The sequence below is a fragment of the Schistocerca serialis genome, chromosome 2 (genome assembly GCF_023864345.2).
Source record: "Schistocerca serialis cubense isolate TAMUIC-IGC-003099 chromosome 2, iqSchSeri2.2, whole genome shotgun sequence".
Taxonomy (NCBI): Eukaryota; Metazoa; Arthropoda; class Insecta; order Orthoptera; family Acrididae; genus Schistocerca; species Schistocerca serialis.
The window spans coordinates 392,938,340-392,961,738 of NC_064639.1; the positions used below are offsets into that span (position 1 = coordinate 392,938,340).

The following is a 23,399-nucleotide window of genomic DNA, read 5'->3' on the forward strand; positions in this document are numbered from 1 at the left end:
GTGGAGCTCAATTGCAGCTCCAAGCTCTATTATGCCGCCATTTCCGCGACGTCAGCATTGAAGAGTTGCTTTATAATGTAAATTGTTTCTCAGTCGAGGAAGCAACGATACTTTTCGGGCTTAAACCACGTGATGGAAGCTTTAAAGTGGTGATCATTCATCAAGCTGGGGATCTTCGAATCAATTTACGACCTCTAAATCACGGAACTGGATTCCTATAGGCTGCTATACTCCTTCTAAGAAGGAATACATACGTATAGCTGCATATAATTAAGCAGTTATCATATTTCGAGATACACAAATAGGAAAAAGGATAGTATTTCCAGAAGTACGTTAGTTGAGCAAGAATTTCATCTAATGTACTTTGCATATCGTCCCCAACAGAGAAATGAGCAACAAATCGCTTTAAATGAATGGATAATTTTGCTATGAGTGAGCAGCTAAGAAGCATAAGAGCCTCAATATTTTAAAACTGATTAGTCACCATAAGGCCATCATATCGTTCAAAACGTGAATTTCTGAATACTGCATTCAACTGTCTAGTAGTGTTCGTTATTATAAAGCGGCATGTACAAAGCTATACTCTTCTTCTTCTTCTTTCGATTTCGGCCATCTTTGGACCACGTTCAACAATTCACTTGCCCGGCTTTTTGATCTTTTTTTCTCTCTTCCCAATATTTCCTCATCATTTTCGAGTGGTTCCTCCTCCGCTCTTCCGACCATTTCCTGTTATTATTCTTTAGTTTCGTTTCTTCTGGAAAACACTTAATTTCGTTCACTATTTGTCTAAACTTTTCCCTGTCCCTGATTGACTCACGGGTGACATTAAAATAGGCCAAATCCTTTTTCACCATCTGTATCCATTTATTGTTGGTTTTTTCGTTCCTGTTACTATGTTCAAACACTTTTCTTGTTAGTCTGTTTCCATCCATCCTCGACAGGTGACCATAAAACGTTAGTCTGCGTTTACGCATTGCCTCACTCACTTTCTCAATAGTTTTGTATATTTCCTTATTACTCTTTAGCTTGTACTCTTCTCCAATCTTTCTCGGTCCTAATATTTTTCTCAAAATTTTCCTTTCTTTCTTTTCCATGTTTTCTATTTCCCCCTTTTTGTTAAGAGTTAGGCACTCCGATGCATACAGGCATTCTGGTCTAATGACAGTTTTATAATGTCTTAATTTAGCTTGAATCGAAATGTTTTTTTTGTTATATATGTCTTTGGTTTTTTGAAAAGCAAATTCCATTTTCCTTGCTCTCGCCTGGTTTGCACTCTTGTCTAAACCATTCACTTGAATTATTTCACCTAAATACTTAAATTTTTCTACTCTCTTAATATTGCCGTATTTAGTAATAAGATTTTTCTTGTTATTTCTATGATTAGACATATACACGGTTTTTTCAAATGAAATCTGCAGTCCAGCTCTGGCCGAAACTTCTTGTAGTTTCTCCAGGTAGTTCTGAGCTATTTCTTCGTTTTCTGTAATTATTGCCAGATCGTCTGCAAAAGCTAAACAGTCCACTTCTATTTTTTCTTTTTTTGTTCCAATTCTGATGTCATTCTTGGTGCCTTTGAGTTCTTCTTTCCATATTCTCAATATCTTTTCCAGTACGCAGTTGAAGAGGATTGGGGATAAACCATCACCTTGTCTAACACCTGTTTTAATTTCGAACTTCCTTGAAATTTCACCCATAAATTTAACTTTGGCCTTACTGTTTGTTAGCGTCTGTTTGATAATTTGAATTGTTTTCGTATCGACCCCAAATTCTTCCAATACTTTCAGTAATGTTTCTCTATCTACCGAGTCGTATGCTTTTTTGAAATCTACAAATACTATTGCAAATCTCTGGCCTCTTGAGATTCTGTAACGAATTAGTGTTTTCAGGTTAAATATTTGTTCAACACAGGATCTACCTTGTCTAAAACCTGCTTGATATTCACCTATTTTTTTATCCAGAACTGGCTCCACGATTTGAAGTAATTTCCTTGACAAAATTTTGTATCCTACTGGTAGTAGCGAGATCCCTCTATAATTATTAACATTCATCTTATCCCCCTTTTTGTGTAGTGGGTGTATCAGGGCACACTGCCAGTCTTCAGGAATTCTTTCTTCGTCCCAGATCTTCTTAAACATATGTTCCAAAACTTGTGGGAGGTTGGTATCCATTATTTTTAGGATTTCTGGTACTATAGAGTCTTCACCTGGGGCTTTATTGTTTTTTAGACTGTGTATTATGTGTTTTATTTCTTCAGCGTCTGGAGGTTTTCGGTGGTTTTCAAAACTCATTTTATCTTTGGGTGGTTCACAATTTAGTAGATTCTCGAAATATTTTGCTAATATTTCACAATTAGTCTTGTTTGTCAAACCTAGCTTGTTCTCTTCATCTTTAAAACATAAATTTGGGGATTGGTATTTGGTTAGCTGTTTTCTAAAAGTTTTGTAGAAATCTCTAGAATTATTTCTTTTAAAGTCTTCCTCAATCTGTTCTAGGTTATCCTGAAATTGTCTTCTTTTTTTATTACGGAAAAGCTTAGCTGTTTCTCTTCTCTGGATTTTAAAATTGTCAAGATCTTGAGGATCTTCTGTGGAGTTCCATTTCTGCCACAATTTCTGTCTCTTCTCCAGGTTCTCATCACATTCATTGTCCCACCATGGATGTCTTCTTACTCTTTTCACGAGACAATTTTCTTTTGCTATTTCAACTATTTCGTTTTTGATCTCCTCCCATCCCGCTTCCTTATTTATTGTGGATATGCCATCGCTATCTTTGTGCAATGCTCTTTGAAACCGTTGTTTAATTTCTTCATTTTTTAACGTTTCTGTGTTATATTTTGGAATTTTGTAAAAGGTTTTCTTCTCTTTTCGAAATGGGAGTGGTCTGAATTTAATCGTAGTCAAATAGTGGTCTGAATCAACATCAAGGCTTTTCAGCACTTTAGTGTTTTGAATTTCTTCTTGACAATGAAGTGAGATAGCCACATGGTCAATTTGGAATTCTCCGAGAAGTGGATTTGGTGATCTCCATGTTTTAGTTTTTCGGCTCAGCTTTTTGAAATGTGTTGTCATTATTTTCAAGTTGAAATGCCTACATACCTCTATAAGCCTTTCTCCATTTTTTGAAGTTCTTTTGTGACCTGGGAAGAGGCCTACTGTTCCATGGTATTTTTTCTCCCTTCCTATTTGTGCGTTAAAATCGCCTACTAACATTTTTATGTTCTTCTTTGAGCATCTATCCAGTTCCATTTCAAGTATCTCCCAAAATTCTTCAACTTTCTCCGGGTTATTTTTGTTGTCCTGGTTTATGGGTGCATGGCAGTTGATTATAGAGTATCCTTTGTTTTTACATTTAATCTCAAGAATGGATAGTCTCTCAGAACTCGAGTAGAAGTTAGTAACTGAATCTAAAATTGAGTGATGTACCAGAAATGCTGTTCCCAGGTATTGCATTTGTTTCATTAAGATTTTACCTGGTTTTCCTTTAAATAAACGATAGTTTTCAAAATCTAAAGCAGTTTCATCTAAAAACCTTGTTTCTTGTAATGCACATATTAAAATTTCTTTCTGGTTCAGCTTTTCAATCAATAATTTCAATTTTCCTACTTTAATTAGAGAGTTTACATACTCTATTGTTTAAGTGATGTCCTATTGGGTGACACTTCTGGCTACAGAAACGAGAATGCTGCTACGAAGCAACTAAATGCCGTGTGTTATATCCCATTTTCACGAGAATTTGTGTGGGGCTGTATAAAGGGAAACCGAAGTTACATTGTGCAAGTATAGACACGGTATTTAAGCAGTCTGTTACAAAAGAGGTGTGTAGGCAATATGACAGAACGGAGTGAATTATCCGTCTCTGATCGTCAAATATTATTCAGTGGGAGACCCATGGGACTATCCGAGATTACACAAGAATTAGTAGAGAACTACAGAGTCTAGGGAGGCTGTGTAACAAAGCGGAGGCAGTTTTTGTACACTTGTAAACCGCCGTAAAGAGTGGTCATCAGTGTATGAGGTTCTGACGAATTGGGTCCTGGAAAATCTCCCCCGTCCAAATTTGTACCGAATCCAAAGGTCACCAACAGTGAACACTGGGTGATCGTGAGGTACATGCTGCGACCAGCATATTCCACATTCGTCCAAAAACAGCATGTCTCTCAACACGTCATTGATTTGCTGCCTGGAAACTGCGTGTGGTTTACGGACAGTGGCAAGCGTGACAGCTCTCCACCAAAAAATTCGGTGACGTCGATCTGTTGACGCAGAAAGGTCAACACAACTTGCAGTACTGCAGGGTTGAACCAACACTGCAGACGCACTATTACTGTCCATTACTACCACGTTGACAAGATGGAGGTCATGCCGTACTGTCATCACGTTGTGTGGTCCAGTTCTCGCTCGTCGTACTGTATGACGCTCTCCTGTTCCATTATTCGACCGAACGCATCACATGTAGATTTATCTTAACGAGATGTATAATCAGGTTATGACTGACACATTTCAAAGATATCGATCAATGAACTGTCTTCGAACTCATTCCATTGTTCATATTGCTAGGTCTCGAAGAAGTGAACTTCTCTTCATGTTTCCATCTTACCACACCTCAATCTCTGGACGTGGTTTAAAACTGGTGCATCCGGTCACCATAAAGATGTCGCGTGTACGCAATCATCTGCAATATTAATTAGTTATTGTTATTAGATTATTCTCGCATTCACACGAATTCTATATCTTTGTGATATTTTTTCTCGGTGTCTCATTTAATGAACATTAAAATACTCTGAACGAGGCGTAAGCTTCCAGGAAATCAGAGCGAGGTTTTCAACTGTTTCGCTTGACCACTCTGGGTGAAATGCCCAGAGTAGTATTCCGAGGGAGTCTGACTCAAATGCCCCCTGATGTCAAGTCAGTTTAGAATCTCTGTGGTGTTCCTCAATCACTTGACGCAAATGCAGGGATGATTGCTCGAACGAAGCTATTGCTTGGTGACATTTTCTTTAACTCATTTATTGGTTATGCTATTATCGCTTTGGAACGTTTTGCCCATCATCAGATGGCTGATTTGTACATCATATCGTATATTAATTGTGTTAATACTTCAATGGTACCGTGTGCTACAGTAGAAATGTTTCAAACTGATAAATGTTCGAGAAGGAAATCGAATCTGAGATTAAATACAAGCTGAAAATTACATGTTAAGCCTATAGCACAAGCACTTAGACTTAATGTGTTCTAGCTGCTTTGCGGCAGTGCATTTTTCTGTGTAGCACGAAATATAGTGCAGGTAAAAGTATCTCTATGTTGCGTGATTTTAAAGTCATAAAAACGACTGCATAGAGTCGAAATCGGGTCACCATTTGCAGGTATACATTGAAAAACCATATTTTACATTAATATCTCGTCCTCTGCATGCACTTATAGCAAGCAAAGTCACTAATGTTTTATGAGTCGCATACATTATTCCTGAAACATAATTTGCAAGAATTAAGAATAAGATAGTAGTGTAGTCGTCAATAATAAACACATAATTCAGTGAGCAGCACATGCAAATTAAACGTACATAAGAGGTGTTAGCATCATACAAACAGTACTTTCTGATGTAATCTATAAGTAATACAGCACTCTTATATTCTTCCAACCAGAATCACTTTGATATTTGTACTGTAGAAGCGGAATTGCGAAAGGTATCTCTGTAATTCTTATTCTTGCTTCCAATTTGCATTAAGCATTACATATTATGGAATGTGGTGGGAATTTTAAAACACAAACGAAACATACATATGCTGAAAATATTTAATGTTTATTAATGTACAAATTTTAATGCAAACAAGTGACATATATATTTGTGTTAGAAGCTGGTGGTACCTGTTTTTAGTAGCCTTTGAAACTCTTCGTAGAAAATCACTGTTTGCTGGTTGTGTAGTGATGTACTTTCAGTTTTATGTATTCGTATTCATATATCTACGTTTGTATTCATAGTATAGTGCTTACTTTCATAGTGAGGTTGCTCTCAGTGTTTTGTACAGAATGCTTCTTATCAGTAATGCGAGCAGCAAGTGTAGATTTTCTTAAATTCTTTGAGTAATGTGTAATGTGGTGCTTACAACGTACCTCGGAGACAAAATTCACATTTTATTTTATACTCGTCTAGGTATATGCATTTTGAATGCTGTTGCAGCTCATTGTTCGTGAAGAAACTTGAATGTTTGCACATCTGAATAAACTGGCTATCTGACAGGAGACTCTGCCTAGAGAAGGGATGGTTGCATATTTGGTGACGGTTTTAGCACTTAGTATTGTGTTTTGTTATCTACAAATAAAATAGATTTAAAGCTATTACAATTCTGTGCTCGAGTCACCTTCCAGCACAGCGTGCAATCTGTTTCTAAGGACGTTAAAGACTAGCCTTTCTTCGAGGAAACCGTGGCTTTTTTTCGTTTACCTTTTGTTCATTATGTATTATGGATGTGTTCATCAGACCAGAAATGAATCTAGGCATTGCTGTTCAGAGGGAGAATACTGTATTCATATTTTGCAACACAGTGACTGAAATACCAAACCAGCAATCGTAACAAAATTTTTCCATGGTTTCTCAAGATCGATGTTGGAGAATGCTATAATAGCTCCTCCGACAAAATCGAGGCCATCACGTCACCTTGACCCCATTCTTGTCAAAACAAAGTCCCTGATGACCTTGACACGGACGAGTTAATCAGTTCTCAGGTTTCCTTCAGATCGCTGTTACGTCTCCACTCGACTGTCGTTTCGTATTTCTGGATCCGCAGTAACGAGCAATGAAGGGTTAATGGCCAGGCCCGCAGGGGCAAGAAACCTATTAGCGGTGCGGGGGAAGCACGCGTGGCGTGGCGCTGCAGCGGTCATTGTGGGGCACAAAGAGAGCGTGGCTCAGTATCGGCGGTGAAAGGGGCGCCGCCGGGGAGAGAGGAATACGGGTATATAGGGGGCCCGCAGCTGCAGACCGGGCAGTGACGAGCAGCCGCTAGCAGCAGTCAGCACAAGGCACAACACACTCACCACTCCAGCCGGCGCGATGAGGCCCATGGTGAGTAGCAGCCACTGCCTCCGTGAAAGCGAGGCCTCCTCCGCCTCCTCTGCACCAGGACGCCTTCTCTCAGGCGCCTATAACTGCTTTCTCCGCTTGCTCTATCATTACATTACCTAGGAGCAGTTTGATACACGCACTCACTGCCACCGGGCCACTGTACAACACTATTTATCTATTTATTTATTTATGCATTTATTTTACCTGGCAAGATTAGGGCCTTCAGGCCCTCCCTTACACCTAACCAGGCATACTCAGATTCAACAAATTTCAGTGTCTACAGAAAATTAGGACATATGTTATACAGTATTAATGTTAAAGAAAAAAAATAGAGATTATAAAAGTAGTACAATGATAATTATAACAATCAAAAAATAATTATAACAATCAAGAATAATAAAAATAATAATAATAATGATAATAATAATAATAATAATGACTATGTATATGAAAGTAAACATATTTTTCTTTTAAGAGTGTCAGTCCTATTGCTGGTTGGGAATTTTCTCGTTATATTCTTGCAGCTTGTGAGTTATTCTCATCAAGCAGAGACATAAGACGATGGAATGGGGTGAAAGAGATATAGAAGAGGTAGATAGGTTAGGGGAAGAGAAATAGAATGGTAAAATTCGAAGCTATGATGGAGAGGAGAAAGAAAAAGATTATTTCTCTCGCGTTTAAGAAAATTCGTATAACAACAAATTTGATTTGTATAATAATAAACCGACTGTAAAGTAACTTGCTCAGAGATACTCTTCTTGACACTATGAAATGATTATTTTGCTTATGTGTCAGTTCCCCTAAGTTCCTTGGAAGACTTTCCTTGTGCAGTTTTTGACTAGTATTGTGATAGATTTTCTCAAACATTATACCACATAGGAGCAGTTTCATTCATAATAATGCAACTATTCAACCGCATAATATTATTTTCCACACGTTTCAGAAAAATTCTTATGATAATCAAGAGAAATACAAAGTGATTTAAACAGTTACTCTGAAAACTATGAAGTGGTTATTACACTTAAAAAAAAAAGAAGTTTATCTATCTCTGTCCCTGAGGTACTTGACGGCCTAATCAGCTTCTCGATTGAAATGTCAGTAATATTTATCTAGATTTCTACTAACGTAATTGTTCTACTGTGATACCTTAACAGTGAATAAATCAGCACCTCTGTAGTTTCCTGTCTCTGAACCGGTTTTTCCCCCCATACTTACACCTCCTGCATGCGTATATATCAGTGCGACTTCCGGTGAACGAAATCAATCTCGAATTCACGGGATTCAATTCAAAAGGAATCTTCCTCTAAGGCAAAGAATGCCTAGTCCTTGCTGTGTTTCCAAATTCGCCGGTACGCTACAGGAAAATCTAGTATTTGTCGTCCGAGCAGTTGGAAGTTACGCGGTAGGTGCAGACATATCCACTAGAAACATGTATTGTAATAAACTGTTGTCTTCAGTCCATTTTCTGAAATGATGTCGGCTTTACGTTGTTGTATTCTCGTAACAGTGGAAAGACTGTTCACTCATTTCTGAAATGTGTTCGTTCCGTGAGGAATAAATTACGTTGTCAAACGTTGCGACGAGAGTGTCACATGTAACTACTTATATCGTGGACGGAGATGCATTTGAGAGTGATGATCTTGATGGAATAAGTCATTTAAGAAAACTGTCTACATTTACGTGTGCCTTATGAACATAACAGTAGCTGCTCCTGGGCACGATTCCTGATATTATATTTCTATTGAACTGATATAAAATTTGATGTAAATCACACACCTCGAAGCAGTTCTGTTCCTCTCAGTCACCTGAGTTGAGTAAGTTACTGTTGCCATGGCTTAGAATGCTGGGCACATTGTGCGATCCTCAAGCAGTGCTGCCGTTGTTCAGGGCAGCGGTAGAGCAATCTTTAGTGTGGTTTCAGACTGTCTTGGATGCAAATGGTCGTCACATGACCACCGTTCGTAGCCTGGAACGTAAACATGCTGTGCAGTAACAAATGTTATCCTCTCATGTGAAAATTAAAATCCGTTACTTTCAGTGGTTTATTCGTTATTTCTCTTTCGTATTTCCTTACACATTTTCCCACAAAGTTCCATTTTTCTATGGCCAAACGTTTTTCATGGGGATCCTCCCAAGTAGCGTAAGATTGTTTTTAACCATACTCTACATCCACCTTCCAGTTAGAAGTAAGGGGAGTTGTTACCTCGCAGTGAAAGGAAGCATAGCAGATGCGGAAAATGCTTGCTTTTATCTCATTCATTTTATTGATATGGGAAAGGGGTGACATTGCAGATAGAAACGGGGAATAAATGAGCAAGCAAAATCCCCGGCCTGGGTGACTCACTTGTGTGCTAGTCAATGCAGGTTGGGAGCGGTGTCGACCGGAGGGGGTTGAAGCATATAGAAGCAAAATGCGTGGATAAAAGTGTTGCATACGGCAATTTCTACGGTATTATTAACAATACAAAGAAATAATTTTATTAGTAATTTCAAATTTTTATTCGTGCTCCGCTGGTCTTACAGGCTAGCAAAGAAAATCTGATACAAATTGTCCTATCTGTGGGGATTGGTTTTGAAAGTTGCGGGAATAAACGAGTCATCATGTGCGACAGAGACTTCATAGTATCAAAAAAGGCGTAGTATATTAGATTCTTTCGAAAAGATGAAGAATCAGAGTTAAAGCGGCCAGTGGCTTATTAAGGCACATTGCTTTGACTGTTACGACATCGTCGCATCGTCGTGTAGAAATACAAATACGTAAGACCGTGAAATTTTTATAGGATCAAAGATTTTAAACTAGTACATGTACAGCGTGTCTCAGTTGGTTTCCAAAGATGACAGTTGTTAATATTTGTCTTAGGACTAAAACGAGAGGAATTATTTCGGTGAAAATGTGATATAAGGTATTTAGGTTTAGTAAAATACCAGAGACAGTAAATTATTTGTTCTAAAAAGAATTTCACTGCCACATATATTTATCTTTGTACGTAACGATGGCATGAAAGTCGAAAACCGCTTTGTAAAAGAAAATAATAAACACTGTAGAACATTAAAGCAGCGTCGTATGTGTCTTCATCCATAACGTATTATACATCACATTGTAAACAACTCCTGACCAACTGTGAGTGTTATCAAATAAAAGAGCCTCTCAGTGTTTTCGTGCTACTAAGGGCACTGGCTAGAAATGTTGCATGTTGGAGACCCCGACCTATGATTACACAGAATCGTACCACTGTTAGAGCATCCTGCATCCCTCTCACTGTTTCTCGAATTAGATCACGGTTATTCTGACACCCAAGTTAAGTCTTCAGTTTGCGGAATAAAGTCGATTACTCGCTTTGCATGTATTTCACCAAGTCATGTCGTGGTAGTTTGGCTTCGAGTAGATAGTAACAAATATTTAAAGGTTGTTTCGATGGCAATGAAAGACGGAATTAAGACATATGTAACTGCAGGAACTTCCATTGTCCTAGTGGATAAATAACAATTACGTTGCGTTTCAGTAAAGTACATGTTTTGTACGCAGCGAAATAGTCGTGACAAGAAAAATTGCCGATCATGGTGCAACTAAAAATATCATATATAGCATTCCTTTACGGTCTGGGGGTACTGGTTTTGCACACCAAACGAACCAATCGCACGACCTTATGGTAGTTGTTGCTGCTGTAGTCTACAGTCCGAGCGAGTTTGATGCAGTTTTCTACGCTGCACTGTACGATGTAAACCTCATCGTCTTTGAATAACCACTTCAGCCTACAGCTATTTGAACATGCTTTCCATGTTGAGACGTAGGTCTGCCTCAATTATTTGTACGTCTCGCATTTCCCTTCATTACGAAACAGAATGTTCCTTGTTGCTTCTAGATGATCAAGCAGTCCTTTCTTTTAAATTGTGCATAAATTTCTTTTTTCCCTTAATTCCATGCACTGTCACCTATTATGTCACTCGATCCAACCATATTATCTTCAGCATTCCTGTGCAGCATCATATCTGAAAAGTCCGGCCCCGGTAGCTTAGTGGTCAGCGTGACGGAATGTCAACTCTAAGGTCCCGGGTTCGATTCCCGGCTGGGTCGGAGATTTTCTCCGCTCAGGGACTGGGTGTTGTGTTGTCCTAATCATCATCATTTCATCCCCATCGACGCGCAGGTCGCCGAAGTGGCGTCAATCGAAAGACCTGCACCAGGCGAACGGTCTACCCGACGGGGGGCCTTAGCAACACGTTATTTCATATCTGAAAAACTTCCCTTCGTAACCGAACTACTTATCGCCCACGTTCCAATTTCGTCTAAAGCGTCACTCTAAATAACGCCACTCCAAATATCTTTAGCAGAAACTGCCTAACACGCAAGTTTATATTTGATATCAACAAATTCCTGATTTGCATTAATTCATATCGCGCTACTTCAGAATGTTGAAATGTGTGTGAAACCTTATGGGACTTAACTGCTAAGGTCATCATTTCCTAAGCTTACGCACTACTTAACCTATATTATCCAAAGCACAAGCACACACACCCATGCCCGAGGGAGGACTCGAACCTCCGCCGGGACCAACCGCACAGTCCATGACTGCAGCCCCCAAACCGCTCGGCTAATCCCGCGCACTATCGTGCTGCTGCTAGTCTGTAATTTTTTCTTTCTGGCTGTGTGTGATGGCTTTGTTGTCCCAGCTGGTAAACTTACCTATTTGGGGACTGATAGGGCATCAGGAGATATCAGTCAACGAAAACATTCGGCTTCACTTTCTGTGGAAGGCATTGGTGTTAGCGAGACGTTCTCTTTCGCAGATAACGGCAGTGCTTGTCGCGCTCGTGTGCGTGACTTCCTCGAGCTCCTCCCAGGCGGTCCAGCGTCGTGAGGCGGCTCTCGACAGCTACAGCTCCGGAGGTGGCGGTGACTACAGCGGCGGCTCCTACGGCGGAGGCGGCGGCGGTGGCGACGGCGGTGACTACGGCGGCGGCGCCAGCGGCGGTGGCGGCGACTACGGAGGCGCAGTCTCTGCTGCGTACAGCGGGGGCGGCGGCGGTGGTTTCACACCCAGTGCCAGCTTCGGCGGGGGCGGCGATAGCTACAGCGGAGCCGCTGCCGCTGGGGGTCAAGGCGCGTACATCGGCGGCGGCGGCGGTGACGTCGGCGGGTACGGAGGTGGAGACCTGGGCGGTGGAGACCACGCGGCCCTCGGAGGCGGCGGCTACGGCGGCGGTGCCATCGGCGGAGGCGATATCGGGGGCGGCGGCTTCGGAGGAGGCGGTTACGGAGGCGGTTACGGAGGCGGATACGGTGGAGGCGGCTACGGCGGCGGCGCAGCCGGTTTCGTAGCCGAGCCGCAAGTGAAGACGGAGTTGAGGCCCTACCAGGTGCCGGTGGTGAAGATCATCCGAGTACCCGTGGCCAAGCCGATCCCGGTAGCCGTGCCGAAGCCCGTGGGCGTGAACGTGCCGCAGCCGGTGCCCGTGCACGTGAAGGTGCCGGTCGAGGTGAAGGTGCCGGTGACGCGCGTCTCCCGCGTCGAGGTCGAGAAGCCCATCCCGGTACCCATCGAGAAGCACGTGCCCCACTACATCGACAAGCCGTACCCCATCACCGTCATCAGGCACGTGCCCGTGCACGTGCCGCAGCCGTTCCCCGTGCACGTCCCCGTCTACAAGCACGTCTACCACGTGCCCAAGCACCATTAGCGTCCGACTGCAGTCCTGCTGTCGCCACACGCCTCATCAATCTCCCTCACTCACATCATCCACTTTTGCTTAAATGTTGTCTTTTATTGTTGAATTTGCTTGTTTCCGTTTGTTATCTATTTTTTATACTTTTGTACATATTTTGTAATAAAATGCAGTGAAAACGTATGTAATAGATGAGTTATTTACTTGGCACTCCTTCATCGACTCCAGCAAAAGCCTGATCTCCTCTTCAGAAACGGCTGAGAAAGGGATACGTGCTAAAAATTGAGAAAAAAGGACCGCATAATGGGAACGTTTAAGATTTCAGGAAGTAGCCTCCGTGGTACGAAAGGGCTCTTGTAAAAGTTGTGGGGAAGAAGGAGTTTTGAATATATTCAACAAGTAACCGAGGAATTAGGTGAAAGTGCTGCGATGAAGTGGTTATCATTAGCACAAGAGAAGAATTCGTGGCCGGTTGAATCAACAGGGACAAAAAAGTACATACTTTTAAGTTCTCTACAAAAGCTATTACATTGAGAATTATAAAACTATAGTAGGTTCTCAGCACATTGCCACTGAATTATTACTAAACTCAAGTATCGGACAATATTTGAGAATAACAATGTGGTGTGATGTGTCAGGGAATTATCACAGAGTTTCAGCTGTCGTTAAACCAATGCCAGGTCTCATTTCTGTGGTGTCACCGCCAGACACCACACTTGCCAGGTGGTAGCCTTTAAATCGGCCGCGGTCCGTTAGTATACGTCGGACCCGCGTGTCGCCACTATCAGTGATTGCAGACCGAGCGCCGCCACACGGCAGGTCTAGAGAGACTTCCTAGCACTCGCCCCAGATGTACAGCTGGCTTTGCTAATGATGGTTCATTGACAAATTACGCTCTCATTTGCCGAGACGATAGTTAGCATACCCTTCAGCTACGTCATTTGCTACGATCTAGGAAAGCGCCATTACCAGTTACTATTGATGCTGTAAAACATGTACCGTCAAGAGCGATGTTCACCATTTACGGATTAAAGTTAAATATTCCAACAGTTACGTCCTTTTTTGCTAAAGTCTAACTTCCTTGACCTGTTCCAGACCTCACGCCAGCCTGCGTGAGCTAAAACGCGTGCCTTTCGGCTTCCTCTCATAGTGGGTTGGCTCTCTTGCCAATCCACAACAATTTCAATGGTAGCACTGCATGTATGTATAAAGGCACATTTGCATGCCGAGCGTGAGTTTCCTCGGAAACGCGAGATATTAATTAAATAAATAATCAGTGACAAATAAATAAAGCCTATGGCACACAACTGCAGCGCTGTGTCGCTGATAAAACAAAAGTACATTTACGTTACTCGTATGTTTGATTAAGAAGAAAGAGCCCTGGTTGAAGTGGTGCGAGAAGCACGTATTTTAGTTTATTGTCTGGCACACCGCCATATTTCATGATATAGAAAATTACTGCGAGTTGCAACCATACTAGGCACTCGATTCTGTAAAGAATTTATATTTATAAAAGTAAGTAGGATTATGAACTGTAGGCCTATTCATTGAATATATCTGATTTAACTAACTGTGTAATTTTTTGTTTAGTAGACAATCACCTCTGTACGACGTTTTGGCATGGCTGGCAAATTATTGTAATATTGAGATTTAGTTTATGAGTCCGCACCTACCGCAGCAGTCTTTGGAAACGATTTAATTACGAAGTCCGATTATTTCAGTTTTATTTCACGGTCAACTACGAGTAACATTGCCTTTACGAAAAAGCCATTGTCAAGCGTCTGATACCGAATAATCAAAACCTGACGACTCATAGGAGAGCCAATAATACAGATAAAAATAATTAATATTTTATTTTATTTTATTTTATTTTATTTATTTTATATTGGCGACTGCGTGTCGGACTTGTTATTTTGTCATTTGTTACATTGTTCTCTTTGTTTCATGTGAAAAATCAACCTTCTGGTCCTGGACTTGACTATATGAGAAATAAAAAAATCAGAAGATATTTGCCAATTATAAAATTTTGCGGGAAGACGCAAAGAAGCTTCCAGCAAAATAAGGTAAGACGCAGCATCTTTGCATTAGCAGGCTTGACCAGACGTATAATTCAGTGTATTAGCTTTTCAGTAAAATTCTGTAGTGTTTCTTTTCCGCATAACAGTTTCAGTGATAAATTCCATTCTCAGTATTTTTCCTTAAACAATAACGTATGCAACAATACCAATACACGAGTGTACAATATGGCCGACTTCTGTACGATATCATGTAACATGGCCAGCAGCCATTACCAATAATCTCAAATTCAGTTTATATTTTTAAATTAACAGACAGCCATTGTTGCTACGACCGATTCATACTCAACTGTATTTTATTTTAAAATCAGTGTCAAATATTTTCTTGAAACATATATCACGTGTGGCATGGTAATAACTAGAAAACAATACGCAAAAATGGAACAGCAAAGACGTACTATTCAGACGCAATCCGACTCGGACGAGAGACAAATGTTAGAAACTGACTTTACGACAGCAACCGGTAGTGACGATTCATCAAACATTGACGCGAGTGTTGACGAAAATTTTGACAATAGGCCTTCCACCACAAAAATTTCAAAGTCTCAATCAGAGCCCATGTTAATGCATGACGTCACGTCTAATGACGCGGCGGGGGCAGAGACCTTGCAAACGGTAAACATTGCCGACATGTTACAAATGCTAATGAAGCAAAACGCCGAAAACATGGCAACCTTACAGATGCAAAATGAACAGTTAAAGACACAAAATGACGGAATCAAATCTGATCTCATAGCACTCAAGACAGCTAATGACACTTTATGTAAGCGTGTGGAACTTATAGACGCCACACTGACCTAACAGATGACTGAACTCAGTACGAAATTTTCCAAGCTTAATACGAGACAAGAAAAGACTACAAATGACGTAGCACTTTTACAGACACAATTAAAAAACCTTAATGTCACGTGTGAAGCTCTTACTGAACAAATTCAAACATATCCTTCAGTACACGACAACCTTGAAAAACGAATTACTGACGTGCAGAATAAATTTGACGATGTTGAACAACACCTGACTGACATCTTACAATCTGATGCCACAGCTCATTTTCAAAATATTAATAAAGAATTTCATGATTGGGTAGAGAACAAAGACAAACATTTTGATAGATGCATACGTGAAAATTTACCAACAATTGTGCACGACTCCGTAGCGGAATACATCACTAATAACAAACAGCTGATTAGTGACGCAATACAATCCGTCACTGCACCCATGAGACAATTCACCGATCAACCACAGTCTGAATGTAACGAAAATATCAGTCAAAATGTACAGTTCAGAAATCAATATACATTCGAGTATGACGCACACATACCGCACACAACATACACACAAGAACAAAACACACCACGACAACAACACATACCACAACGTGCAAACACAAACACAAGGTATTATCATGGTAAACCACAGCAACATTATCGTAATTACTCGCCAGCTGAGCATTGCAGTAATTACAGTGGTACAAATCCATATCATAATGCAAAGGAAGAAGAAAGCTTAATGAAACACAGGCAATTTCAGATTTTTATCCCAGAAAAACGAACCATTCATCCGGTGATTTTTCTCAAATCTTTTAGTAACGCATTTCCACGCACTTGGAGTGACCGGAAAAAGATTTCATATATTGTCGGATACATCCAAGGCGATGCAGCTGTCTGGGCATACAGTCAAGCTGACGTATGTACCACGTACAGTGAGTTTGAGCGTGCTTTTCTGAACAAATTCTGGTCGCAATCCGTCCAGGAGCGACTCAGAAGACAAATCTTAGAACCTGAAACTTTTAACAGTAAAAATGGTAACTTAACGCAGATATTTTGAAAAATACTTGAACATGGGACATTTTTTAGACGAACCAGTCGCAACACGTGATATACTCCGAGCGTTGAAGGCCAAATTGCCTTTCAACATTAAGGAAAAACTTCTACATATCCCGGATGACGATTCAGATTATTTTTTAACAGCTTTAGATTCGGTTGACATGTTACTTGAAGATCAGCGCTTCGCGCGGCAAAACAGCAGCCACAATGTTTACACTAGTGGTATGCAAAACATGCAGGCTTGCCAACACAATTCTGGCGCGCCCACAGTTGGATACGCGGTACAACAAAAACAGCAAACTCACATGCCGTCTCAGTACGGAAATCAAAATCAACACGCGTATTCCAATACGAACAATAGTTACAACAGTAATAACATTTCATGCGGCAATCCATACAAAAGGCACCGCGGTAATAACTACAACGGCAACAACGGATACAAAGGTAATAACAAAAACACAAACAGAAATAGAAATAATAATAACTACGAGCCAAGACAGCATCAAGGTTGGACTCGTAACGATCAGTACTTTCATTCAAACTCTGCTTTACCACAGCAGCCACCAGGTCAAAATTGGAGCATACCTTACGACCGACAGGTAAGTTATAATGCGCAACAGCAACAACAACCGCAAAAGTTTGGAGATCATAATAGGCAATATCCGAATGTGAATATAATAGAAATGACACCTGATGCACAACCTCAATCTGTGTCAGTACCTAGTACAAATGCTAATCCAACAAACTAGAAACAGTCACTACTTTGCCCCAGGTCGTGGCTGAAGAATCCTTGGGGGGCGGCTTCAATGTTAATCAGTTATTTGACACCACACTTGAACAACAGAATAATGATATGCCCAGTAATTCTAAACAAAAACTACCTGTTTTATTTATAAGATACAACCACAATAACAATATATCAGATGAACTTTTACAAGACAGTACACAATGTCGTTTAGACACAAATGAAATTGTTTTAGCATCCACTACTGGTGTAGTAGGTGGGATTCCAACTACTATTATCCTAGATACAAGTGCAGTTGTGAGCGTTTTATCTTTTAATTTTTATAAAAAGATGTGTGAATTGGAACCTGTGCCTGAGTTTCCTGCCCAAAACTGTAAAATAACTACTGCACTAGGTAATAAGTCATGTAGGGTTACGAAGCAAGTTTTTGTAAACGTTAAAATAGGTAATGGAACCGTACAATGGCCATTCCTGGTTGTACAAAACCTTGTGACTAATTGCATATTAGGAATAGATATTATGAGCGAGAAGGACTGCATTATAGACTTCTCCAAAGGTAAATGTATTTTAAATGATAAAAGCAGGGTAATTATTATTGATTTGGACAGGAGAACTCTAAAGCATTACAAACACTGTACAGGGTACAAGGTTCAGTTAGTACTTGACAAAGACATTCAAGACATGCAAACACACTCATCTGACACAGAGCTAATGGACTTGAAAACATTGCTGGATCATAAGTGAAGCTACAGCTCTCAGTGTACATGAACGTATAAAACTACAGGAAGTGTTATCCAAATATTTACAAGTTTTTACCAAACGATTAGGTGTTATCAACACGTATGTGTACAAGATTGAAGTTAAGCCTCACAAGATCTTCTACCACAAGACATATAACGTACCGTTATCTCAACGACCTGCTGTGTGGCAAGAACTAAAACAAATTACAACATAGATTATAAGTAGTATAGAAATTTTCATTTCAGCGGTTCCAGTGACGCAGTTGAAGACAGAAGAACTTTTCTTTCAACGCCGCGGCTCCACCGAGAAGACTGAATATTAAAGTAAAATTTATGATTACGTAGCAGTGAATGATATATAAATTTTTCACGGAACATTTGTGACTGTAGGTACCACTGACCTGGTATGACACCTGACGAACTGACAGACGTCATCTGTGAAGCGATCTTTTACTTTGAGAAATAGATTAGACGCACATCTCTCAACACGAAAAGCATCTATCAGTAGTCAAGGCCACACAGACACTCTACACACACGCACAAAACGCGAGGAATCGAACATTTTCTCTCTCTTACTATTTTGAATATTTATTGAGTAGTGAAAACGCCTGGTCTTGCCTACTGATGTAATGAATGTTGTGTCTAACCTATCTTAATTTCAGATGACATCACAAAAAACATCTATAATATCCCAGCAAAACCGCTAAAGAGGATGTAAATATCTGCAATTCATGTAATCAAATGTGACACAATGTAATAACCTATAGCTATGTAATGATGATGTAAACATGTTTATGTGCAACTGTATTATGTTTATGCTAAGAAAATATGTGACGTGTGTATGTATAATTACTTATTTTTTTAACTGATGTATCATGTAAAAATTTGAACAAAACGAGTGCCAAAAAGACATTGCATAGTGAACCTCTGTTCACGGACATTAACGAACATTTAGGTGAGCTATATTCAGCAAAAAAATGAAAATGTGAAGTGAATAATTCGTGCATCGTCTAGTGACATTACTACAGTACCCAACTTCAAGATGTTAACTGGATTAAATGGACACAAAGTGCCTGTCCAGAAAACAACACGACGGGTGGAAGAGTTTTGGTTGGAACTTCAGGGAATGAAATGTTCTCGAAATGTGACGGACACTCTTACCTGGACTGTCCAAGGATCGACGCCAGCTATGTGCCGTCCGAGGTTCTGCAACCAAGCTTCCACGGAATGTAAAAAAAAAAAACGAACTGCACGTGGACCAATTACTCGACGGGTCACGTCTGATCTGTAATAAACAATGCTTTTTGTCACAACGAACTGCATCACAACGACTATAATGGAAATAGGAAATGGACACGCTTATGTATTAATCACGTTGTTATACAACGATGTTACTGTGATCAAAAAACTTTACCACGACGATACTAACCTGTAAAAAATTATTGTGCAGCAGATGAATATGAACTGTGATAACGACACCATGTGTATAGGTCAACGCACCTGAAACAACAGAACATTTTTCGTTGAAGCATTTCATTGCAATGCTATGTAACTAAGAACATTCAACAATCTAAAGTTGTATTGTATTATAACAAATATTGTAATTTTAAAACTAAGTTACCTGTCATAGAATGTAGTCTTCATATGTAATCTTGGTGGAATATTTTCTTTGTGCAACGACTAAGAAATGCGCGCGTACACGAACAATATGAACTGCAATACTGTGCCGCGTGATCTAAATTTACGAAATAACGGCAGTGCCGTAGTTACACAGACGCTTCTGCGCATGCGCGCACTCTATCTGCCAACATAAGAACTTTTCGGCGCACGCGCGTCATTCAAATTTTGTATATAATATACAGTATAATGTAAGTCATGTAAATAGTTGTAGATAACTTAGATTTTCTTGTGCCTTAGGTGAATTGCTCGCCTGCAGGTGTGTCCTTTCGCCTCGCAATTCAGGGGGCAATATAAAGGCACATTTGCATGCCGAGCGTGAGTTTCCTCGGAAACGCGAAATATTAATTAAATAAATAATCAGTGACAAATAAATAAAGCCTATGGCACACAACTGCAGCGCTGTGTCGCTGATAAAACAAAAGTACATTTACGTTACTCGTATGTTTGATTAAGAAGAAAGAGCCCTGGTTGAAGTGGTGCGAGAAGCACGTATTTTAGTTTATTGTCTGGCACACCGCCATATTTCATGATATAGAAAATTACTGCGAGTTGCAACCATACTAGGCACTCGATTCTGTAAAGAATTTATATTTATAAAAGTAAGTAGGATTATGAACTGTAGGCCTATTCATTGAATATATCTGATTTAACTAACTGTGTAATTTTTTGTTTAGTAGACAATCACCTCTGTACGACGTTTTGGCATGGCTGGCAAATTATTGTAATATTGAGATTTAGTTTATGAGTCCGCACCTACCGCAGCAGTCTTTGGAAACGATTTAATTACGAAGTCCGATTATTTCAGTTTTATTTCACGGTCAACTACGAGTAACATTGCCTTTACGAAAAAGCCATTGTCAAGCGTCTGATACCGAATAATCAAAACCTGACGACTCATAGGAGAGCCAATAATACAGATAAAAATAATTAATATTTTATTTTATTTTATTTTATTTTATTTATTTTATATATGGAAGCTCCAGTTGTCAACAGCAGATCGATTACAAAACAGTTTTAAGAAAACGTTATTTAAGTATGTAGAATAAATATCAGTAAGAACGGGAACATCGAGCACAAATGGCTCTGAGCACTATGGGACTCAACATCTGTGGTCATCAGTCCCCTAGAACTTAGAACTACTTAAACCTAACTTACCTAAGGAAATCACACACATCCATGCCCGAGGCAGGATTCGAACCTGTGACCTTAGCAGTCGCGCGATTCCGGACTGCGCGCCTAGAACCGCTAGACCACCGCGGCCAGCCATCGAGCACATTTAAAGTAGTCCAGTACTGACTGACGGTCACTGGTTTATATGAATGATGAGAGAGTATGAAAAAAGTCGGCACTTGAAAAAGATCCCTTGTTTCTCACCTCAGGCCTATCTAGAGTAACCAACGAAAGTTCCAAATATTCATAGCGGTTCCAGAAGTACCATCCACTACAAACCATAATGTGAATTACGGATTATAGATATACGTATAGATTCATCAGCCTATACGTACCGCTCCCACAGAAAGTTTTTAGGAATCAGTTTTTATAACTACTAGCTTCCAAATAACGCTCTTGAAACATTCAAGAAGTGAAAGTAATAATAACTGCAGAAAGTGTGTGGAGCATAAGGTGACATGGTGGAGGATAGAAGAAAGTGAGAGGGAGAAAGTGCAGTTCGATGAGAGGTTGAACACATATTTGAGTGCAGGAGATGGTACAGTGATGGAGACAAGAGCGGCGCGCGGTGGCCACGCGGTTAGAGGCGCCATGTCACTAATCGTGCGGCCCCTCCCGACGGAGGTTCGAGTCCTGCCTCGGGCATGGGTGTGAGTGTTGTCCTTAGCGTTGAGTTAGTTTAAGTAGTGTGTAAGTCTACAGAACGATGACCTCAGCAGTTTGGTCCCTTAGGAATTCACACACATTTTAACATTTTTGAGACAAGAGTGAAGTGGCGTCACTTCATTCACTGTATTTCTATGTCGTAAGTATCAGTACATAAATAAATGGGTTTATTAGTAGAAATATGAGTGATCCAAAACTAAACAAGAAACAAACTATCACTCTAAGCGCAAAACAATTGAAAATGAGCAATAAATTTGATGTAGAATCCCTGAGCTGACTGGTGACAGAACCGGTAGTATTTAATGAGTTTTTAACGAACATACTAAATTCATTTTCTGGACTACCTGAATATTGAGCCACGTAAGTCAGTGGACAACGCATTAGAAACCTAAACTGTCCTGCAATACTAACACGACTGCCTCGTGTACCTATTAGGAAAGGTGTGAAACAGTGGTTTCCTCCTCGGTAAACCAATCTATACTAAATTGTTTGCATTAATGCACGAATGAAAGTCAAATTTTAGTTCGTATACGAACTTCGTATACGTTGCACATACACTTATTCCATGTATAACTGAACAAGTTAATTAAGTTGTGTACTTCTTTCACTGTTTATGTTACGAATAAGAATACAACTAAGCTAGGAAATAATGACACATTTTTGATTGTCGCAATGGTTTCTCTCCCATGGAATGAAGGTACACAAACTGGAATTTTGTTTTTGCGCTAACAGTGAATCACACTATCTAACCGACGATTTAGAATAACGTGGCGTCATTCATATGAACATATGTAGAATGTATTCCAAGTTAGCGACATCTGAATACATATAGGGTGGACTAATTACATTCTGTATAATAATCGCACTGTTTGCAAAGTATACGGCACAAGGCTGACGATTTAGGAGGAAATCTGAGCAGCGCTTTTAGATTGCTTGCAGATGATGCTGTCGTTCACCATGTAGTAAAGTCATCAGAAGACCAAAACGAATTACAAAATGGTTTAGATACGATATCTGTGTTGTGGACTCGGAACAACGAAAAGTGTGCGGTCAACTGCATGATTACTAAAAGGAATCCGTTAAATTTCGGTTACAAAGAAAATCACACAAATCTAAATGCTGTAAATCAACTAAATACCTAGGGATTACAATTATGAATAACTTGAAAAGGAGCAATACACAATCTTTCTGCTACGAATGTGAAAAGGTTCTGTTGACGAAAACCTAGGAAGAGAGAAATGATCATGGTATTAAATTCTGAGAAATTAAAGTTCACTCAGAAAGATTTAAGTATTCGTTTTTCCCGCTCGCAGTTAAGGGTTTAACGGTAAAGAAATGGTCTGAAGGTGGTTCAAAATGGTGCAAATGGCTCTGAGCACTACGGGACTCAACTGCTGTGGTCATAAGTCCCCTAGAACTTAGAACTACTTAAACCTAACTAACCTAAGGACATCACACACATCCATGCCCGAGGCAAGATTCGAACCTGCGACCGTAGCGGTCGTGCGGTTCCAGACCGTAGCGCCTTTAACCGCTCGGCCACTCCGGCCGGCGAAGGTGCCAAGCACTCAACATTGTCCGTCCTCTACTAGTACAGTACAGTATGGGATCCTTGCCATGTAGGATTGACGGAGGACAACGGAAAAAGTTCAAAGAAGGGCAACTCGCTTTGCACGTAGGTTGCTCAGTTCTATTACTGACGTCATCCACCATCTAGAACATCACAAACTGAGATCCCGATACATTCATTACAACGGAACTGCTTGCAGTA

At 40.1% G+C, this 23,399-nt stretch overlaps 1 protein-coding gene and 1 long non-coding RNA gene across 2 annotated transcripts in view; one reads left to right on the forward strand and one right to left on the reverse strand.

The window, feature by feature from the left end:
• The first annotated feature begins 6,924 nt into the window (after positions 1 to 6,924).
• LOC126456015 (homeobox even-skipped homolog protein 2-like) overlaps positions 6,925 to 23,399 on the forward strand; it is a 47,898-nt gene continuing 31,423 nt past the window's right edge. The window contains exons 1-2 of the mRNA XM_050091771.1: positions 6,925 to 7,062; positions 11,851 to 12,731. Of these exons, the coding sequence (XP_049947728.1) occupies positions 7,051 to 7,062; positions 11,851 to 12,731 (893 nt within the window). The 5' untranslated portion in view covers positions 6,925 to 7,050. The remainder of the gene's footprint in view (positions 7,063 to 11,850; positions 12,732 to 23,399) is intronic.
• Positions 19,274 to 19,832, reverse strand: LOC126455563 (uncharacterized). The gene is made up of 3 exons (XR_007585337.1): positions 19,734 to 19,832; positions 19,542 to 19,612; positions 19,274 to 19,397 (listed from the first exon to the last, which is right to left on the reverse strand). It is a non-coding gene; the product is annotated as an uncharacterized LOC126455563 (long non-coding RNA).